Below are 16779 nucleotides of genomic sequence, written 5' to 3' on the forward strand. Positions count from 1 at the left end.
TGTGTCCCTAGCCATGCTGTGTGGTGGAACTGTATCCAACTCTATGAATAAATTACCTTTTGCAACCTTTCCTAAGCTCAGGACAAGGGGAAGAAACTTTCCCCTAATATTAACTTGTGCACTGTATTGTAGACAGAGTATTTTCTACTGTTCTGGTATTGATGTAGCACATAAAATTCAGTTAGGATTTTTAGTTGACAATTTGGGAGTAAACAATTGTGCAAAATCAGTCATTACGATATCTCCTAAAACAGCTAACCTTTGGTACTCTTGACTTTCAGGAATGCCTCCTTCATTTCTTCAGAAAATTGAAGTGGTCTCTGAAGTATCAAAAGAAACGTGTGAGGCTCTGGGTAACTACCTTAAGCTCTTCACAAAGCAGGAAGGGGTATGTATTGCTGTACTTCACATCCTTATTGCATAAACTATTTTGAGAGCATCACTGAAGCCAGAACTAATGGGAGGCAGGGGAAAGGGGGACAATTGTACTGGGGCCCCCAAAGTGTCTTCAACATCGGTATAAATAAAGAAATGAGCAGGGCAGAGACCCCAGCAAACATGATGTGCCAAGGCCCCAAATTTCTCTTCAGGCCTGCAGCTTAATGCACTGAACCAAATACACCTCGAAGGCTTCTGCCTTTACTAGACGGGTTGTCTTTCATTTTGCTAACCTCCTAGTGCAGGGGTGGACAAACTTTTTGACCCGAGGGCCACATCTGGGTGGGGAAATTGCATGCAGGGCCGTGAATGTAGGGCTGGGGTAGGGGGTTGGGGTGCAGGAGGGGGCTCAGGGCAGGGGGTTGGGGTGCGGCAGGAGGTTGAGGTGCAGGGTGTAGGAGGGGTTTGGGGTGCAGGCTCGGGCCCAGCGCCACTTACCTGGAGCGGCTCCGGGGTGGCAGTGGCACGCAGCGGGACGTCCCTGCGACCCCTCTGGGGGTGGGGGGAGAGTAGAGGGCTCTGTGCGCTGCCCTCGCCTGCGGGTACCTCCCCCGAAGCTCCCATTGGCTGCGGTTCCCCCTTCCCAGCCAATGGGAGCTGCAGGGGGCAGCGCCTGCAGGCGAGGGCAGCGCACAGAGCCCTCTTCGCACCCCACCCACCCCCCAGGGCTGCAGGGATGTGGTGCCAGCCATTTCCTGGAGCAACACGGGGGCCGGATCCAAAGCCCTGACGGGCTGGACCCGGCCCGTGGGCCATAGTTTGCCCACCTTAATGGAATCTGGTATGTCAAAGAATCATTTTCCTCTGCAGCTAGGAATCAACACAAAAGAGAATCTTGGGTTTGTTTGTGTATAGTACAGATTAATTGATAGTCTTTTTTCAGCTGTTCTGCCTTCTTCCACATGTGTTTGGACAGGTCTCTTTTTTGATTTAGATAAGCAGTTGTTTTCATGGACAGTTTTAAAAAAAGCTGTGTCCCTTTTATTGCACTTATTGTTACTAATGTGCAGGGCCCGATGCAGATGGTTCTTCCCTCTATCTGGAATTGGTTAAATCCAAGGTATTAACAGCACCTTTATTATTCCAGGGAATTCCTCTTATGTGTATTTCTAGTTTAGATCTCTTCTCCCCTCCCCCCCCCCCTTCATTGGACTTACCATAATAGTGCCCTGTTTGTTTATACTGTTGAGTGCAATTCCAATACTTCAGTGGAAATGTACTGCATGTTTGTTTTTTCATATTGATCTCTGGAGGGTGCTTCATAACCAAGTTACCATAGATAGACTTGTTCTCCTAACCTCTGATGACACTCTTTAGTTCAGCTTTGTCTTCATCAGCCATTTGTATTTCAAAATGAGGAAGATTGTGTTGGTGTTGTGAGTCGCTTCCAGTTCCTTAGCAATGAGCCACACACACTGGATCCATTGTTAAGGCTTGGATAGGAATGAAAAGTCTTAATGCAAACCTACTTCTCTACTCACAAGCCTGCTATACTTGCATGAGTGAAAATACAACATAATGGAGTGAGTGGTAAAAGATCTGTTTATCTTGTCATAGATCTAGTTTAATTTTCCTTTACCCAATACCTACTTGTCAAAACTCCATTTGTGAATGAGGGAGATGGTTCTATGTGGTGGTTCTTATTCTGTGATTATATTTGGTAGGTATGCTGCTTTGTGAAGCCAAATTCATTCCTCTATTTTTATTTTAATGAGCAAAGTAGTGTTATAAATACCATGTGACGCTAAGAAAAGGGTACCAGACTTTAAATTGTTGGTATTTGTAACATTTATAGTTTGATACAAATAAGGGCTTGATAGCATAATTGTTTCCATGAAAGAGGTGGCAGTAGCTTTTTTTATGACAGTAGTTGTCATTATTGCACTATAACTACTTCATGTTGGTAATCTATTTCCCCCCCTTTGTGTTTGAATAGTTTTGGTAATCATAATAAAGAATCTTAAAATGCCCAGGCAATGAAAATTCTAGTTCAGTTTCATAGCATTGCTCTAACCATCTCAGATCTTAATATAGAAAGCTCTTGAAATATTGAAAAGGAGATATGAGCTTTGTGCATTACAGGAGCACTTTCAGTTGACAGCTCCTGTCCCTGATGAGCTCAACTTAAACTAATATTGCTACTAAAAAACAGAACTTAGCTTTCTATTGGAAATTCCATTCAACAAAAGCAACATTAATGCTACATGAATAGTCTTCTTCCTGTTCCTGCTGATCTCTCCAGTGCAAATGCCATATACTTGGGCTCTGCCCTGGAAAAAGGATTTGGCCCTAGCCATATATTTCTAGCTTCTGCCAGCAGGTGTTGAATACTCACACTACTTTTGTGTAAACAATGGAGTTCTTCTCATGTAAGGTTTATATGTGGAACACACACATCTAGACCAGGGGTCGGCAACCTTTCAGAAGTGGTGTGCCGAGTCTTCATTTATTCACTCTGATTTAAGGTTTCGTGTGCCAGTAATACATTTAAACGTTTTTAGAAGGTCTCTTTCTATAAGTCTATAATATATAACTAAACTATTGTTGTATGTAAAGTAAATAAGGTTTTTAAAATGTTTTAAAAGCTTCATTTAAAATTAAATTAAAATGCAGAGCCCCCCAGACTGGTGGCCAGGACCCGGGCAGTGTGAGTGCCACTGAAAATCAGCTCGCGTGCCGCCTTCGTGCTATCATGAAATCAAGATACTTATTTTCAAAGATTCCTCTCCTGACACACACACCTCTCTGCTAACAGGGCACTCAAAAGCAAAGTTAACTTAGACTGTCAAACTCCTTTCATGAAGGATCGTTTTCAAAGGGTCTTGCAATCTCTTTCAGATGTGTTGTGGGCTTCTTTGACACTCATGTCTGCTGCAATCTCTGGGCCTCTTTTCCTAATCACTACCTGTTTTCATTGCCTCTCTAGATCCAAGTTCCTTGCCCTTTTTTAGGGCTCTTTGATCAGACTTCTTCCTTGCCTAATGTCCACTGTCTCACTCATTTTACTGGGTCTACTGCACTAATTTTGTTGAATTTTGCAGCCAGTAATCTATTTAATGCCACCTGCCAAACAACAAATTTGTAGATGTGAAAGAAATGCCTTATCTCATGCTCAATAGTTTATCTAGTTTTTATCAAAAATTGATTTTTGCTATTGTATCATAATTTAACCTCTTCCGGTACTAAAAAGTGCAGCTTGCAAACTTGTTAGAATGCAAAGTTAACTTTTAGAATGCTGCTGTGTATAAGTCATATTGGGTCCAGTTTTTGACCTTTGAAAAAATGTTAACTAGTAAGAAGGAATGTCCTCTTCTCCATAGCCCACCCCTTCTTGGGTGAAGTTGTAGCATAATTATACAGTACATACACAAATGGTACTCCTGTGTCTGAGAGTCCTTACTAATGCATGATAAATCATATGCCTTCTATCTTTGAATTTTTAAACTAGTGTGGGAGTTCAGCTTCCAACTCCTGGTTGTATTGTGAGAACTTCAGCCTGCCCCTATACCCCCCCTCCCCCCCACACAAATCACATCAAGTTGGGCAACGGTGACTTATGAAGGGTAAAGCTGATTTGGAGGAAAGCCTTAATCTCTTTTTACAAACGTTGCATGTTCTGGGTGAATTGGTTAAAGGTCGGTCAGTGCCTGGCTGCAGCTTGTCAGAAAGCTAAGGCGGCACTTAGGAATGAGCCAGGGGCAGTGCGGTGAGGAGAAGGTTATGCATGTGGAACTGATGCACAAAGTGTGGCGGGACCTTAAGAGGGACTGTTGTGGAGGAAAATGACTAGACTAAACCTTTTAAGCACACCCCATTTTGCCCTACGAGTGCTTTAGGGAGAAGGGCTGCAGCTCCCGGCCGGGCTGGCTCTGAACACCGCGCTCGCTAGGGCCCTGTGGGAACTTGCACTAAGCATAGCAGCATGGCCGAGCCCGCGCCGTTAGCCTCTGCAGCGCTTTGGGGATCACCTTCCCCGACCCGTCCGGCCGCGGGTCTCTGGCTCTCGCCCGCAGCTACAAGGGGCCGCATGGCGGGTGGGGGCGGGAGCCGCCCCGGGAGCCCTGTCCCTCCCCACTCGCCCCGCGTGCTGGCGGCTGCAGCGCAGGGCCGGGGCACTTCGGAGTGGTGCAATGACCCCGTGCTCCGCGGCCGGGCGGGGAACCGGCTTGTCTCCTGCGCCCCGGCGAGTCTGCGGCGGGCCCCGCTCGGCTCTCGCGATACCGCCCCGCGGAGGGCCGGGTGCCGCTGCAGCAGCTGGCTGGGATTTGGAGCCGGGAGCTGGCAGCGCTGCGCACGGGTGTCAGGCATGCCCCCGCCAGCTGCAGAGAGCCCCGCCTGGGCAGCGCCCCGCTGGGTGTTGTGAGAGCCGCGCCAGGGCACTGCAGGACCCGGCAGCCAGGGCACGAGGTACCTCTGAGGCGCTCGCGGGGAGGAGCAGCTGCAGCAGCCTGTGAGGCGGCCGGAGGTGATGGGAGGGACTGCTCTTATCCCTGCACACTAGGAGACTGGCCCTCCGCGTAAGGCCGGGACACGGGGCAAAGTGAACAGGCTGGACCCTCCGGCTTTCGAGTTGCTTAGCCGCTAACAGTCACTTCATTCAGAGTTTTGCAACTACAAACCTGTCAACGTGCCTGCCTTGGCGTCCACCCTCTGAAAGTTAATGGGTTTATTGCTCTCCTTGTTGACGTTGGGATGAAACCCTCAACATAGAGTGTCTAAAACGTATTCACTAAACCGTTAAAAAGACGAAAGAGTGATTTAGGAAGCTGTTCAATTATCTTCAGGCTGAATTTTTACTGAAGCTTAGTTTGTCATTGAAGCTCCATCGTCAGAACAGGTGTAACTTGGAATGTTTCCGGTGGTGACTTTGGCACAAGGTTAGTAAATCTTGTTGAAAGCAAGCTTTTTCCTCTTGCTGGATCTAGTATCCTAGCTGAACTTGCGTTCTAACTACAATCTAGGGACAAGTATCAGGGGGTAGCCGTGTTAGTCTGTATCTACAAAAACAACAAGGAATCTGGTGGCACCTTAAAGACTAAGATTTATTTGGGCATAAGCTTTCGTGGGTAAAAACCTCACTTCTTAAGATGCTTCACTTCTAGGGGCAGTTTAACCTGGTGTTGACAATGACGTTAGTAACATAAATTACTGTATCACTGTAGCAATAGCACAGTTAAAGGGACTCTATTTAAATGTCCCCAAAATTATAAAACTGCAGGATGATATCTAAATTCAATATAAACAGATTTTAAAATCTATTTTCTACAGTATTAGAACTTCATTCGTTGCAGCACCAAGAATCTGAAAGAGAAGCTTGATTAAACAAAAGCAAAGCTGATTTAATTTCTTTTCATCCTCTAGCACTATAGAAATACAAAAAGTATGCTGAATAGTAATTTAGATCTTTGTAAAACTCACTTATGATCAAAGGTGGCATTAGTAACAGAGGTAGTAACCTCTTTAAACAACATGATTTTAAAATTGACATTGTTCCTTTTTAAAGATTGAGATATTACTTGCACTCTGCCTATTTTCAGTTTCAACAATTTTCTCCTTAGTTAACTTGGCTGAATCTTTCTCACTGCCTGTGGTAAACGTTCCAAAAGATGATTGATTAACTGATAAATGGCTGAAAGATTTTATTAAAGATGGTAAATGGGGAAATGCAAGTTTATTTTTGCAGATTATTTTAGTCAGTATTAAATATTAGGCTTGGTGTGTACATAATCCAGAATAATACATTCCTTATTTGCATTCTCTGCACTAACTTTTGTCAGGAACCATTCACAGTATATTTAACTTGGGTAAATATATCAAGGTGTGATACTTCACTAGTCAATTGCATAATTAGCATAATATATTCAGATAAATGCATTTGCAATTTGAATGATCATAGTGCTTATACCAGTTGTTAGTGTAATGTCTATGTAGAAGGCCAGTGGAGAGGTGATTGCTTTTTATTTGTTTCATGTTGCTTTAAATAGCTTGGAAACCTCAAGCTGTGTGCAAGGCTAGCTGTGTAAATGTTGGTTGATGTTGCCTCACTCTGTTCTCATTTTACACTCCTATATTTAAATTGGATTCATGTACTGGCAGAGCATGCAAACTTTCTGTCCTGTACAGCTCCTCGCGCAGGTGTCCATGTTGTGACTCAGGAGCCCGTTGTGAAAATCAGAGCTCTAAATTATCCTTCAGGGTGACTGGTAACTGACTTGATTGTGAATTGAAAACTGAACTTCTCCCAGTTTGATTTGTATTGTGTATTGAATCAGCCCCCCTGCTTCCTATGGGGAGAAAGTATGGGTGCCTCCCCTACAGCCTCAAATGCCCTGGGCATGAGCACTGTGAGCAACTGCAGCAAAGGGACAGCAGCTCCCCCCCACTGCCTGCCCAGTGTATTGCAGGAAAGTAAGGAGAGCAGCTCTGGTTGCTATATTGCCTGACAGACTTGTGGGACCCTTGGGACAGAAGGATAAAAGCTCAACTGGCTCTCTGAGCCTAGGAGAGCACCTAGTGAAGGATGCCTCACAGCCATCCAGGACATCTGGGAGACAGAATAAAGGTGAGAACCAGCAACCAGTTGATTCCATGATTCCCTTTTCCAGCTGACTCTCAGGTTAGAGCAGTCTGGATGCTGATGTACTTAAACCGGCTGGTTGTGATCCCCAAGGGACCTCTGGGGATAGCCAGAATACAGTGTGCTGTGGCCATGCCCTCTTCCCAACCTCTGATTTGCCACCTTGCATGAAGGAGGCATGGAAGCTGGCTCTGGAGCACTGGGGATGCTCCCTTCTTCCTTGCACCCAGTGGGAAACTTGCAGGTCACTTCTGCTCTCTTTCCACCACCTGAGCACAGCAAAAGGGATAGAACAGGACTAAAAATCTGCTGCAAAGTAAATATTGTGCCTCCTGTGCCCCTTTAGAGTAGTGTTTTTCTTTGGGCTGAAAACATTTGACACTGACTGGGACCTGTGGTACAACTAAAATGTTCTGATATACAGCTGGCTTCTCTGCTGTTGTCTGTCAGGTCTGAAGGTGCTTCCTATCATAGTCCATGTCATACAGTGAACTTTGCATTCAGCGTGGTGATAGGTCCCTACCATTAGGGTTTGCAGTCTGAATTAGGGCCGGTCTGCTTCAGCAAGTTTTACTAGTAATACTAATCTAGTTACACCAGTGTAAAGATACTGAGATAACATTCCCTGCCACATCCCAGTCTGGACACTTTTCTAGAGGAATAGCTCTTTTCAGTAAGTAGGTAAACCCCTTTTCTCAAGTGACAAACTGAACCAAAGAACAATATTTTTTTATACCAGAATGTGTGTCAACATAAGCAGTTAACGTGGTTAACCATATTGGTTTAAATTCACACCTTGGGTTATACCAAAAAAGTAACTACATACATCAAAGAATGACACACCCATATGGTATGGGAGGACAGTTACTGATGAGATAAGCCTTACTATAACCTTATCACTAACATATTATATTAGTGCCCAGAGGCTCCAGGCATGGGAGATGCTCCTTGTGCTGAGGAGCTGAGGCTATGCATACTTGCAAGAACACCTGGTCCTCCCTACCCAAGAGTTTAGTCTGAAAAGACAGATGAGTGGGAGGGAGAGGAAATGGACTACTGCATGTGAGAAGAGGCGTAAAGGTGAAGTTGAGCACACATCTTTTGGCTCCAAGTTTTTATAAAGTCTGTCCTGACAGCATGGTATGTAATATTCTTTTCCACCCCTGCAGGAGAGCTTAAAATTTTTTTCTTCCCACGGATGTCCTGAGAGAGGGAAAACTAGCCATGTTAGAGGGATCCTCTTTCACATAATTAAGGGGAGAGAGCTGCTGAAGTCCAGTAAGCCCAAGGCCTTAAGCTGCCAACTCTTGAGTAGGGCAGTTGAGGAATGTTCTTCTGATCCCAAGCCAGTCTGCCTGGACCAGGTTTAAAGTATGTCAGCTGTGTGCAGAACAGCTGATAGACCGTGTATCCTAGTGGACAGACCAACCTGTTCAGTATGCAATTGCACAGTCAAAGCCTGGTACCATTATATTTTTTTTGTTTTTCTGTTGGTGCCATTATGCATGTTGTTTGTTTCTTTACTGCCTTGTTTTTAACATTGTATAAAGTTAATTTAAAAAAAAAACACTGTATAGCTACCAGCAGTACTTGGCCCAACAAGATAATTTCAAATTTCCATCAGGTAAATAGGGCATTAGCATAGGAAAGTTCCTTTTTTTCACTTGAAGAGGCTAAAGACTTACACTTACAGTGCACTATTGCTGTTGTAAGTTCTTTGGAGCAGAGATCCTTCTTTTATATGGGTGCCTAGCACAATGGGGTTCTGACCTAAGTTCTGCTGTCATACAAATAACTGAGATGCTTCTGTTTTGATAGTTGAAATGCAAACTCTGATTGTTACCCCCTTGCGAAAAGCTCAATTGATGCTACATTTTTTCATTATGCTTTTTTGAAGAATGAATTTTGATTTAAGGGGGGGGGGGAGAAGAGTCTTGTCGTCTCTCAGCAATTTGATTTTTAACTGTAATCGGTAGTGTGTTTGCATATAGTTTGTATCAACAAGATTCAGCATCTCTAGCTGTGTAACCGCAGTGGAATTCTGTGGGTGAGTTAAACTAGCCTGTGTGAAAGTTTGTATCTGGCTTTGATCAACTTGAGATATGAGACTGAAGGGAAAATGCCTTCAGCCACTCCAGTGCGTTAGTTGCTTACTAATGCACATAGTGGAGTGGCTTATTGCTGATGGAGTATGGCTTGTTAGTTTTATTCCATTATTAAACAGTCCCATGGAATTCATGCAGCAGTTTCACTAGGAACTGCTTTACACGGGACTCTGGAGTTTGAGGGATGGTTGAAAACTGTCCTTTTTCTTTAATATAGCCTTTCATTCTTCTGCTCCTTGCTTCACCTCTGTTCCCCACAGGCTGCCCCAGGTAAAATATCTTCCCTCTCCCCACATTAACAAACAACAAAATATCCCCACAGCACTTCATGGCTAGAACCTCAGAACGAAATCTTGGAGTTGGTGTACAGCTGTGACATCATAAAGGCCCAAACAGCTTAAGGAATGTGGCTTTGGAGAATCTGGTTCCGCAAGCAGAGACTAAACAAACTGTAGAATACAGAACCCCTCTCCTCTGGAGTGAACAGAACTATTTTTAGCTCTAGATGGGAAGAATGGAGGCCAAAGACACACAATATATTAACACTTAGGCCTACACTACAAACTTTGGTTGACTCGTGTTACGTTGACATAAAGCAGCCTCAGTTGGTATGTTGTTTGTGCACATCCATACCTGGCTCCTTGCATTGGTGCTGCACATATTCATCAGGAGTGTTTGTCGATGCAGAGTGGCACACCATGGAAAGTGTGCTGCTTCTTTGAGTGCTTGTTCACGTCAGTTTCAATCAGGTGTGCGCGCACCGCATGCACAGTTGCTGGAAATTTTCCCCCAGCAACTGCTATCGGGTCAGCTGTGGCGCCTTCATGGCGCTCAATATATGACCCTGCCAACCCAGCCCCTCCTCAGTTCCTTCTTGCTGCCTGTGACAGTTGTAACTGCAAGTGGCTTGCGTACAAGTTCTACTTGCTTCCCCAACTTTCTAGTGTAGTTTATCTCAGTAGTTTATAGTTCTAGTTTTATTAGTAGTAGTTCTGTTAAGAGTGGGGGGGTTTCCACTCTGACCTTTCCCCTTGGAGACCTGAGGGCATGCCTCAATCCCCAGGATTGAAGTCCTGCAATAAGCCCATGTCAATGGGCTATCCCCACGATGCTTGTTTAAAGTGTGTGGGGGAGGCTCACCAAGCGGATAGATGCAGGATTTGCAAGGGTTTTTGACCCAGGACCAAAAAGGAGTGGGATTTCAGGTTGAAACAGCTCCTTGTGGAGGCAGCTCTTAAACCACAGTCCGCCTCGGCACAGCAGGACCCAGCACCGAGCTCCTCAGTGGCAGAATTGGCACAGGAGAAGCTCTCGGAGAACAGACACTCACGGCACCGCCAATCCCCTGTACCTAAGCTTGTGGGAACTGCCCGGTGCTGCTCCAACTCTCCGCTGCCGCAGAGGAGGCGCGCCAAGCAGAGTAGAGGCGGATCTCCTGTGAGACCCTCCCCTGCGGTCTCAGCCAATGGGGCACATCCCAGAGAGGAACACCCGGTCCCGAGACACTTGGAGTCGGCACCGGGAACTTCAGACCCACAAAGAGTACCATTGAGCCCAGGACCATTGGACTCCCCAATCCATATGGTGGAGGAGGCGGGGCTACCATCTGCCCCAGACATGTTTGAGGCCGTGCTGGACCTCATTGCCCCGATGGCACCACGGTCCCCGACTCTGCACGACAAGCCGGCGGCACTACCGTCCTGCAGCAAGCCTACAATGATGCGCCTGCCCGTATTGCCAGGTCACTGATCCCTGGCACCGGAAAGGGGGCACCATCCTGAGTCCTCGAGGTACTGGTCCCTGGATCGTCGGAGGTCCTGCTCCCGGCGCTGATCATCATGTCGCCGATCCCCTCAGTACAGATCGAGGTCTCGGCTCTGCTCCCCTTCTTTGTGGCCCTGGCCCTCTAGATCCTGGTCCCCATCCTCAGAATCAGGCGCGGTTTCTAGAGACTCACACCGGAGCTGGCACCAGTCGGCGCATCGACAGCCCGACGCGGGTACAGTGGCAAGGACTAGCACAATGGCCTTTTTTTGACTCCCTGGGCATATCACCAGTCCCAGGGTACCTTGTCCAAGAGCTCCTGGTCAGCGGCATCTGAGCCCAGGCTGCCGATGGCCTCGGCCAGTCGCCCCGTGCCCAGAGGTGTGGAAGGGATTCTGGCTATAGCACCTTCACCGGCACAGACCCCTGCCCCTACGGTGGAAGAGGTGGTCACCGACCCAGAACAGCAGGTTGAGCAGGAGGTCCCTGTGGACCAACAGGCCCAGGATGACCCAGTTCCCCTGCTTGTGTCCTCGTCCTCTTCCCCAGACGAGGCAGTAGCAGGACCTTCAGTCTCAGGACCACTACCCATAGATAGTCATGCCAACCAGGACCTACTCCGCAGGCTGGTGTGCAATATCGGCTTACAAGCAGAGGAGGTGGTGGAACAGGAGGACCCAATGGTAGATATTTTGGCCCCAGAAGGTCCATCCCAAGTGGCGCTGCCACTCATTAGGACCATTCAGAATAACACCAAAATTGTGTAGCAGATCCCGGTCTCTATTCCCCGACGGCCAAGGGAGTAGAACGCAAGTAGTTCGTTCCCTCCAAGGGTTACAAGTATCTATAATCCCACCCACAACCCTGCTCCTTGGTGGTGTCTACGGTTAATGAATGTGAAAGGTAGGGGCAGCAGGGACTCACACCTAAGTCCAAGGACTCTAAAAAAAAAAAACTTGACCTTTCCACCAAATAGGTCTCTTCCACAGGGGGCCTACAGCTCAGGATTGCTTATCAGCAGGTAGTCCTGAGCAGATGTAATTTTAACTCATGGAACTCCATGCTCAAATTTAAGGAGTTAATACCATCTGAGTCCAGGGACAAGTTTGGGGTCATTTGTGGAGGAGGGTAGCCCCCTGAGTGTTCACCAAGTGTATGTCGGTCGTAGCAGCCTTCCTCTGCAGGTGCAGGAGGCAGGTGCAGGTATATCCCTACCTCGATGACTGGTTACTCAGGGGGTGCACCAGGGAGCAGGTGGAGTCTCAAGTCTGATTAGTCAGAGCTACTTTCCAGAGGCTGGGACAACTCCTCAGCGGGAACAAGTCAACCTTGTCACAGACTGAAAGAATAGAATTCATCGGTGCGGTGCTGGACTCGGTGCAGGCAAGGGTGCTCCTGACAGACCCAATTTCAGACCATGACAGACATTATCTAGAGCCTCAGGCGGTACCCCAACCCTCTACCACAAGGGGATGCCTGAGTCCTCAGCCACATGGCAGCCTGCGCTTATGTGGTCTGGCATGCCAGACTGAGGCTCAGACCACTTCAAGCATGGCTCGCGTTTGTATACCGCCCGGGGCGCGAGAGCCTGGAATCTGTCGTCACGGTGCCAGACCAAGTACTTGAGTTCCTCCAGTGGTGGCTCGACCCTCGCACAGTGTGTAAGAGAGTCCCCTTCAACAGCCCCCAGCCCTCCTTGTCCCTAGTAATAGACGTGTCAGCTCTGGATTGGGGGGCACATTTGGGAGAGCTCCAGACACAAGGATTATGGTTGCAGGATGAGCTCTCCCTGCACATCAATATCAGAGAGCTCAGAGCAGTACAGCTAGCATGCCAAACCTTCCTATCTCGGCTCCAGGGCCAGTGTGTACAGGTAATGATGGACAACACCACGGCCCTGTTTTAAATCAACAAGCAAGGTGGAGCCCGCTCTTCCACCTTATGTCAAGAGGCCCTGCAGCTATGGGAGTTCTGCATAGAATGCCTCCTGGTGAATGCAGTGGGCTATCTCCCAGGTGTGCAGAACAAACTAGAAGACCACCTTAACAGATCATTTCGCAATCACGAGTGGGTCATCTGTCTGGATGTCATATATTCCATCTTTCAAAAGTGGGGGTTTCCCCAGGTCGATCTGTTTGCCACCCAGAGCAACAGGAGGTGCCCAATATTCTCTCTCCTTTCAGAAATACAGCCCGGGTTTGATCTCGGATGCGTTCCTGCTTCCCTGGGGAGACCGTCTCATTTATGCTTTTCCATCATTCGCACTCGTGCACAGAGTACTGCTGAAAATCTGCAGAGAGAGCGAAAGTAATTCTGCTGGCCCTGGCATGGCCCCACCAACATCGGTACACCACGCTTCTGGAGCTGTCAGTGAAAACTCCTGTTGTGTTACCACTCTACCCCGATCTGATCACACAGGACCACGGTCGCCTTCACCACCCGGACCTCCAGTCCCTCCATCTCATGGCTTGGAAGCTTCATAGCTAAACCCAATGAAGCTCCTGTGCTCAGAACCAGTAAGGAAGATCCTGCTCGGCAGCAGAAAACCATCCACCAGGGCAATTTATCTGGCCAAGTGGAAGAGGTTCACTTGCTGGTGTGCCCAGCATCACACTTCTCCACTCCAGGAGTCTATACCACTCATCCTGGAGTACCTTCTGCACCTCAACCAACAAGGCCAGGCAGCGTCCTCCATAAAGGTACACCTTGCTGCTATCTCGGCCTTCCATCCGGGCACCTCTGGACGCTCCATGTTCGCTAACCCTATGGTCGGATGTTTCCTTAAGGGCCTGGAATGCCTATATCCTCAGGTTAGATAGCCTCTTCCGGCATGGGATCTTAACCTGGTCCTCTCCAGACTAATGGGACCCCCATTCGAACTGCTGGCAACTTGCTCTCTTCTCTACCTGTCATGGAAGGTAGCTGTGACCAGGGTCCTAGTGGGGAGCCGCCTGTGGTCATTCAATTAGGGTGAACTGCAAAGAATGGGGCAGACAATCCCCATAAAGCTGGTGGATATTCCAATACTTATATTTACCAAGCCAGCATAAAACAGGCCATTTGCTTGTTCCTCCACCATTCAGAGTACATTTCAAAGAGAGATGAATACTGAGATATCCCATGTGTTCTATTCATTTACATGATAGGATGTTCTTTTGACCTCTGAATTCAGAATACAACATAGACAGGGACTGATTACGTTGTCCACCCTACTTATACATATGTTTGTGTTTTTGTGTATTTACATATCTCCCTACGTGTCTTTTGAGGGTTATTTATTTTGCAGGATGTTTAACCCTTTCTAGCCATGCGTCACACCCCCAACGTGAGACTGGTGTGGAAGGGTGAAATTTGAACTCCTGGATACACCGTAAGGTCCTTACAACATTGATATGAGCTGTTTATATTGAATTCTTTGTAAGGCCAAATTATTGATGCATGCTTTGGCCCCAGCCAAAAATTTAGCCCATACTTTGTGAAACACTTTTTAGTGATTCCAGGGTTTGGTCTGTGTTAACTTAACATAGCCATTCATGTTTTTTAAAGAGCACTTACTCTGGCATTCAGCCATGAAGGCTGTGAGGTGTTGTACCTCAATTTCCCTTTGTGCACAGTAGTTCAAGCTTGTAGTGGTTTTTCTGCTGTGTACAGTTTCAAGATTAGATACAGGCACTAACTGTGAAATATCAGTATTACCAGGCCTTTTAACATAGCGTGTGTTGTCATGTAATGAAACAGTATAACCAAGAAGGCTTTTACAACATAATGAGTTCTTATGTATCACCCGAACATGTTCAAGGGTTTTTCCAAAAAACCATGCACATTGTACATTTTTACAGTTCTTGGTATCAGCAACAAGTTAGTTACAATCATTAGCAATAATATCAGTTTTATCACAAGTGTAGATTTACAATTATTTTTGTCATGCCAAGCCTTTGGTTTAGACAAATCATTCTTTAGGTCAGCTTGTTCAATATCCCTTTCGAATCTTTGTAGCATTTTCTTGACCTCAGGATCTTCCTTAACATAGGCTTTCAGTTTAACCACTTCCTTGGTGTTTTGGTATTTTAGGGTTAACCTGTGGCTTTTATTTGCAAGGTTTAGTCCTTTCCTTCCTCCCTGTCCAGTAGGGTCAAAATCTGAACTCTTTTTTTGTGTAACGGAATCCATTGGCTAGCTGGGTACATCCTCTTTGCTAATGGCTATGGGCAAGTCTTTCTCCCGCCCCCAGTCAGTCAGGTAATTTGCATCAACACAGACATTAGCTTTTTTACTAGTTTTCAGATCCTCAAGCTTTAAGACAGAGTCAAGCCTTGGAACTGGTAAAGAGATACCATCCATTTTCACTAGCATGTTAGACTCAAGGTTCTTTTGTCCTTCCCTTACCAACCTCTGCTTCCACATGGAATCAGATGTCAAGTCCACTAAGACTACAAGTCATATCCAAAATATCTAGAGATGAGTTTGCCTGCTCTCCCCTTCATCTTTGTAACCCGATTTTTTTCCTCAGTACCTGAGTCAGACTGCTTAACATGGAGACATTCATGTTCCAACAACCTTGTCTCCCCAACAAGCTGGTTAAGCTTGTAGGGCTGTTTAAATTCCCTAACAATTTTTATTTCATGTGAGACCTTTTCAAAGCTATCCACACTGGGTCTTTCTAAAGCAAAGTCAGTGGATCTATACACCTCAGAAAGACTCTGGTAATTAGGAACTGGAACAAGTCTCCCAAACAAACTGTTGCTTTCTTCTATACAGTGATTCACTGAGTTAATGCAATCAAATCACTTCCACACCCATCAGTTGCAGCAAACTGCTTGCAAAAACTACCCTAAAGATTTTCCTCTTCAGAAATCTTTCTAAGCAATAACCCATTTTTCACAGAAATTCTGCCCTTACCCTTTTCACCTAGGGCTTACTCTAAAGGAACATTTTCCTGAGCAACAAGAAGTTCTTTCTGGGTTTCACTTAAATCCAGAATCACCTCTGTCCCATCAGGAAGATTTTCGCAAACCCCCCTTTCATATAAACTGCTATACTTCGTAGTCACAAGATTAGAAGCATTCTCTTCCCTGTTACAAGTTTCCACACTGTCAGTGGGTAAGATAGTCAAATCACCTTCATGCTTTCCTTGTGCCCTGGCTATATCATCACCCTGATCAGACAAGGTTATCTTTACTCACTAGCAACAGGCAAAATAGAAGCACCAGAATTGCTTGGTCTCTGGGGGTTATTTATGACATCAACTGGATGCAACCTAGTTGCAATGTCATCATCCCTAGCAGACACAAATTTAGGATTACTTCCTTCCTGGGTTTTAGTTGTATTCAAAACCAACTTTGGCTCAACTGATAAATTTTCAACCATCATAGGCTGACAGGCTTTTTCCGTCTGCTCTACAAACAGAAAAGAGCTGGAGAAACATTCCCCTTTAACAGACAAATAGCTTGGGATATCCTTTCCTTTGTCCCAGCACACCTGGCTGTTCATGGACAATTGCTTGCCTATGAAGGGAGCTACCCCAATCTCCAAGTCACTACCCCTAGCAGACAGAGGAACATTTCCTTCACTGTCTCAATTCTCCACACTGGTAACAGGTAAGGTATAGGGATACTCATGTTCCACTAACCTTGCCTTCCCAAACTGCTCATTCGACAAAGCCATCAGCTCAGAAGGCTACCTATGCTCATCTAAACTTTGTTTGCCTTTCCCTCCCTTAACAGATAAACTGCTGTTTTCCACAAATAGTGTCTTATTACACTGAGCTACTTTAAGCACAACACTTTTACCTGGGTCAGGCTGACTCTCTCAAGCTTTACTAGCCAACATTCCATCACCCATAAAAAATTTACCCTTTTCTTCCTCAGGGCTTTACCTGATCGCCAACTTTAATTT

General features: G+C 46.2%; 1 protein-coding gene across 2 annotated transcripts in view; it reads left to right on the forward strand.

Moving 5' to 3' along the window:
- Nucleotides 1-16779, forward strand: part of OSBPL1A (oxysterol binding protein like 1A) — a 141485-nt gene that overhangs the window by 59588 nt on the left and 65118 nt on the right. Inside the window, exon 15 of one of the 2 annotated variants that reach the window (XM_065397957.1) lies at nucleotides 282-388. In XM_065397957.1, coding sequence (XP_065254029.1) covers nucleotides 282-388 — 107 coding nt within the window. Of the gene's footprint in view, nucleotides 1-281; nucleotides 389-4971; nucleotides 5316-16779 lie in introns of those variants that run through there. The other variant, XM_065397956.1, reaches the window with a different exon arrangement.

Source organism: Emys orbicularis, chromosome 2 (genome assembly GCF_028017835.1).
Source record: "Emys orbicularis isolate rEmyOrb1 chromosome 2, rEmyOrb1.hap1, whole genome shotgun sequence".
In the NCBI taxonomy this organism is placed as follows: Eukaryota; Metazoa; Chordata; order Testudines; family Emydidae; genus Emys; species Emys orbicularis.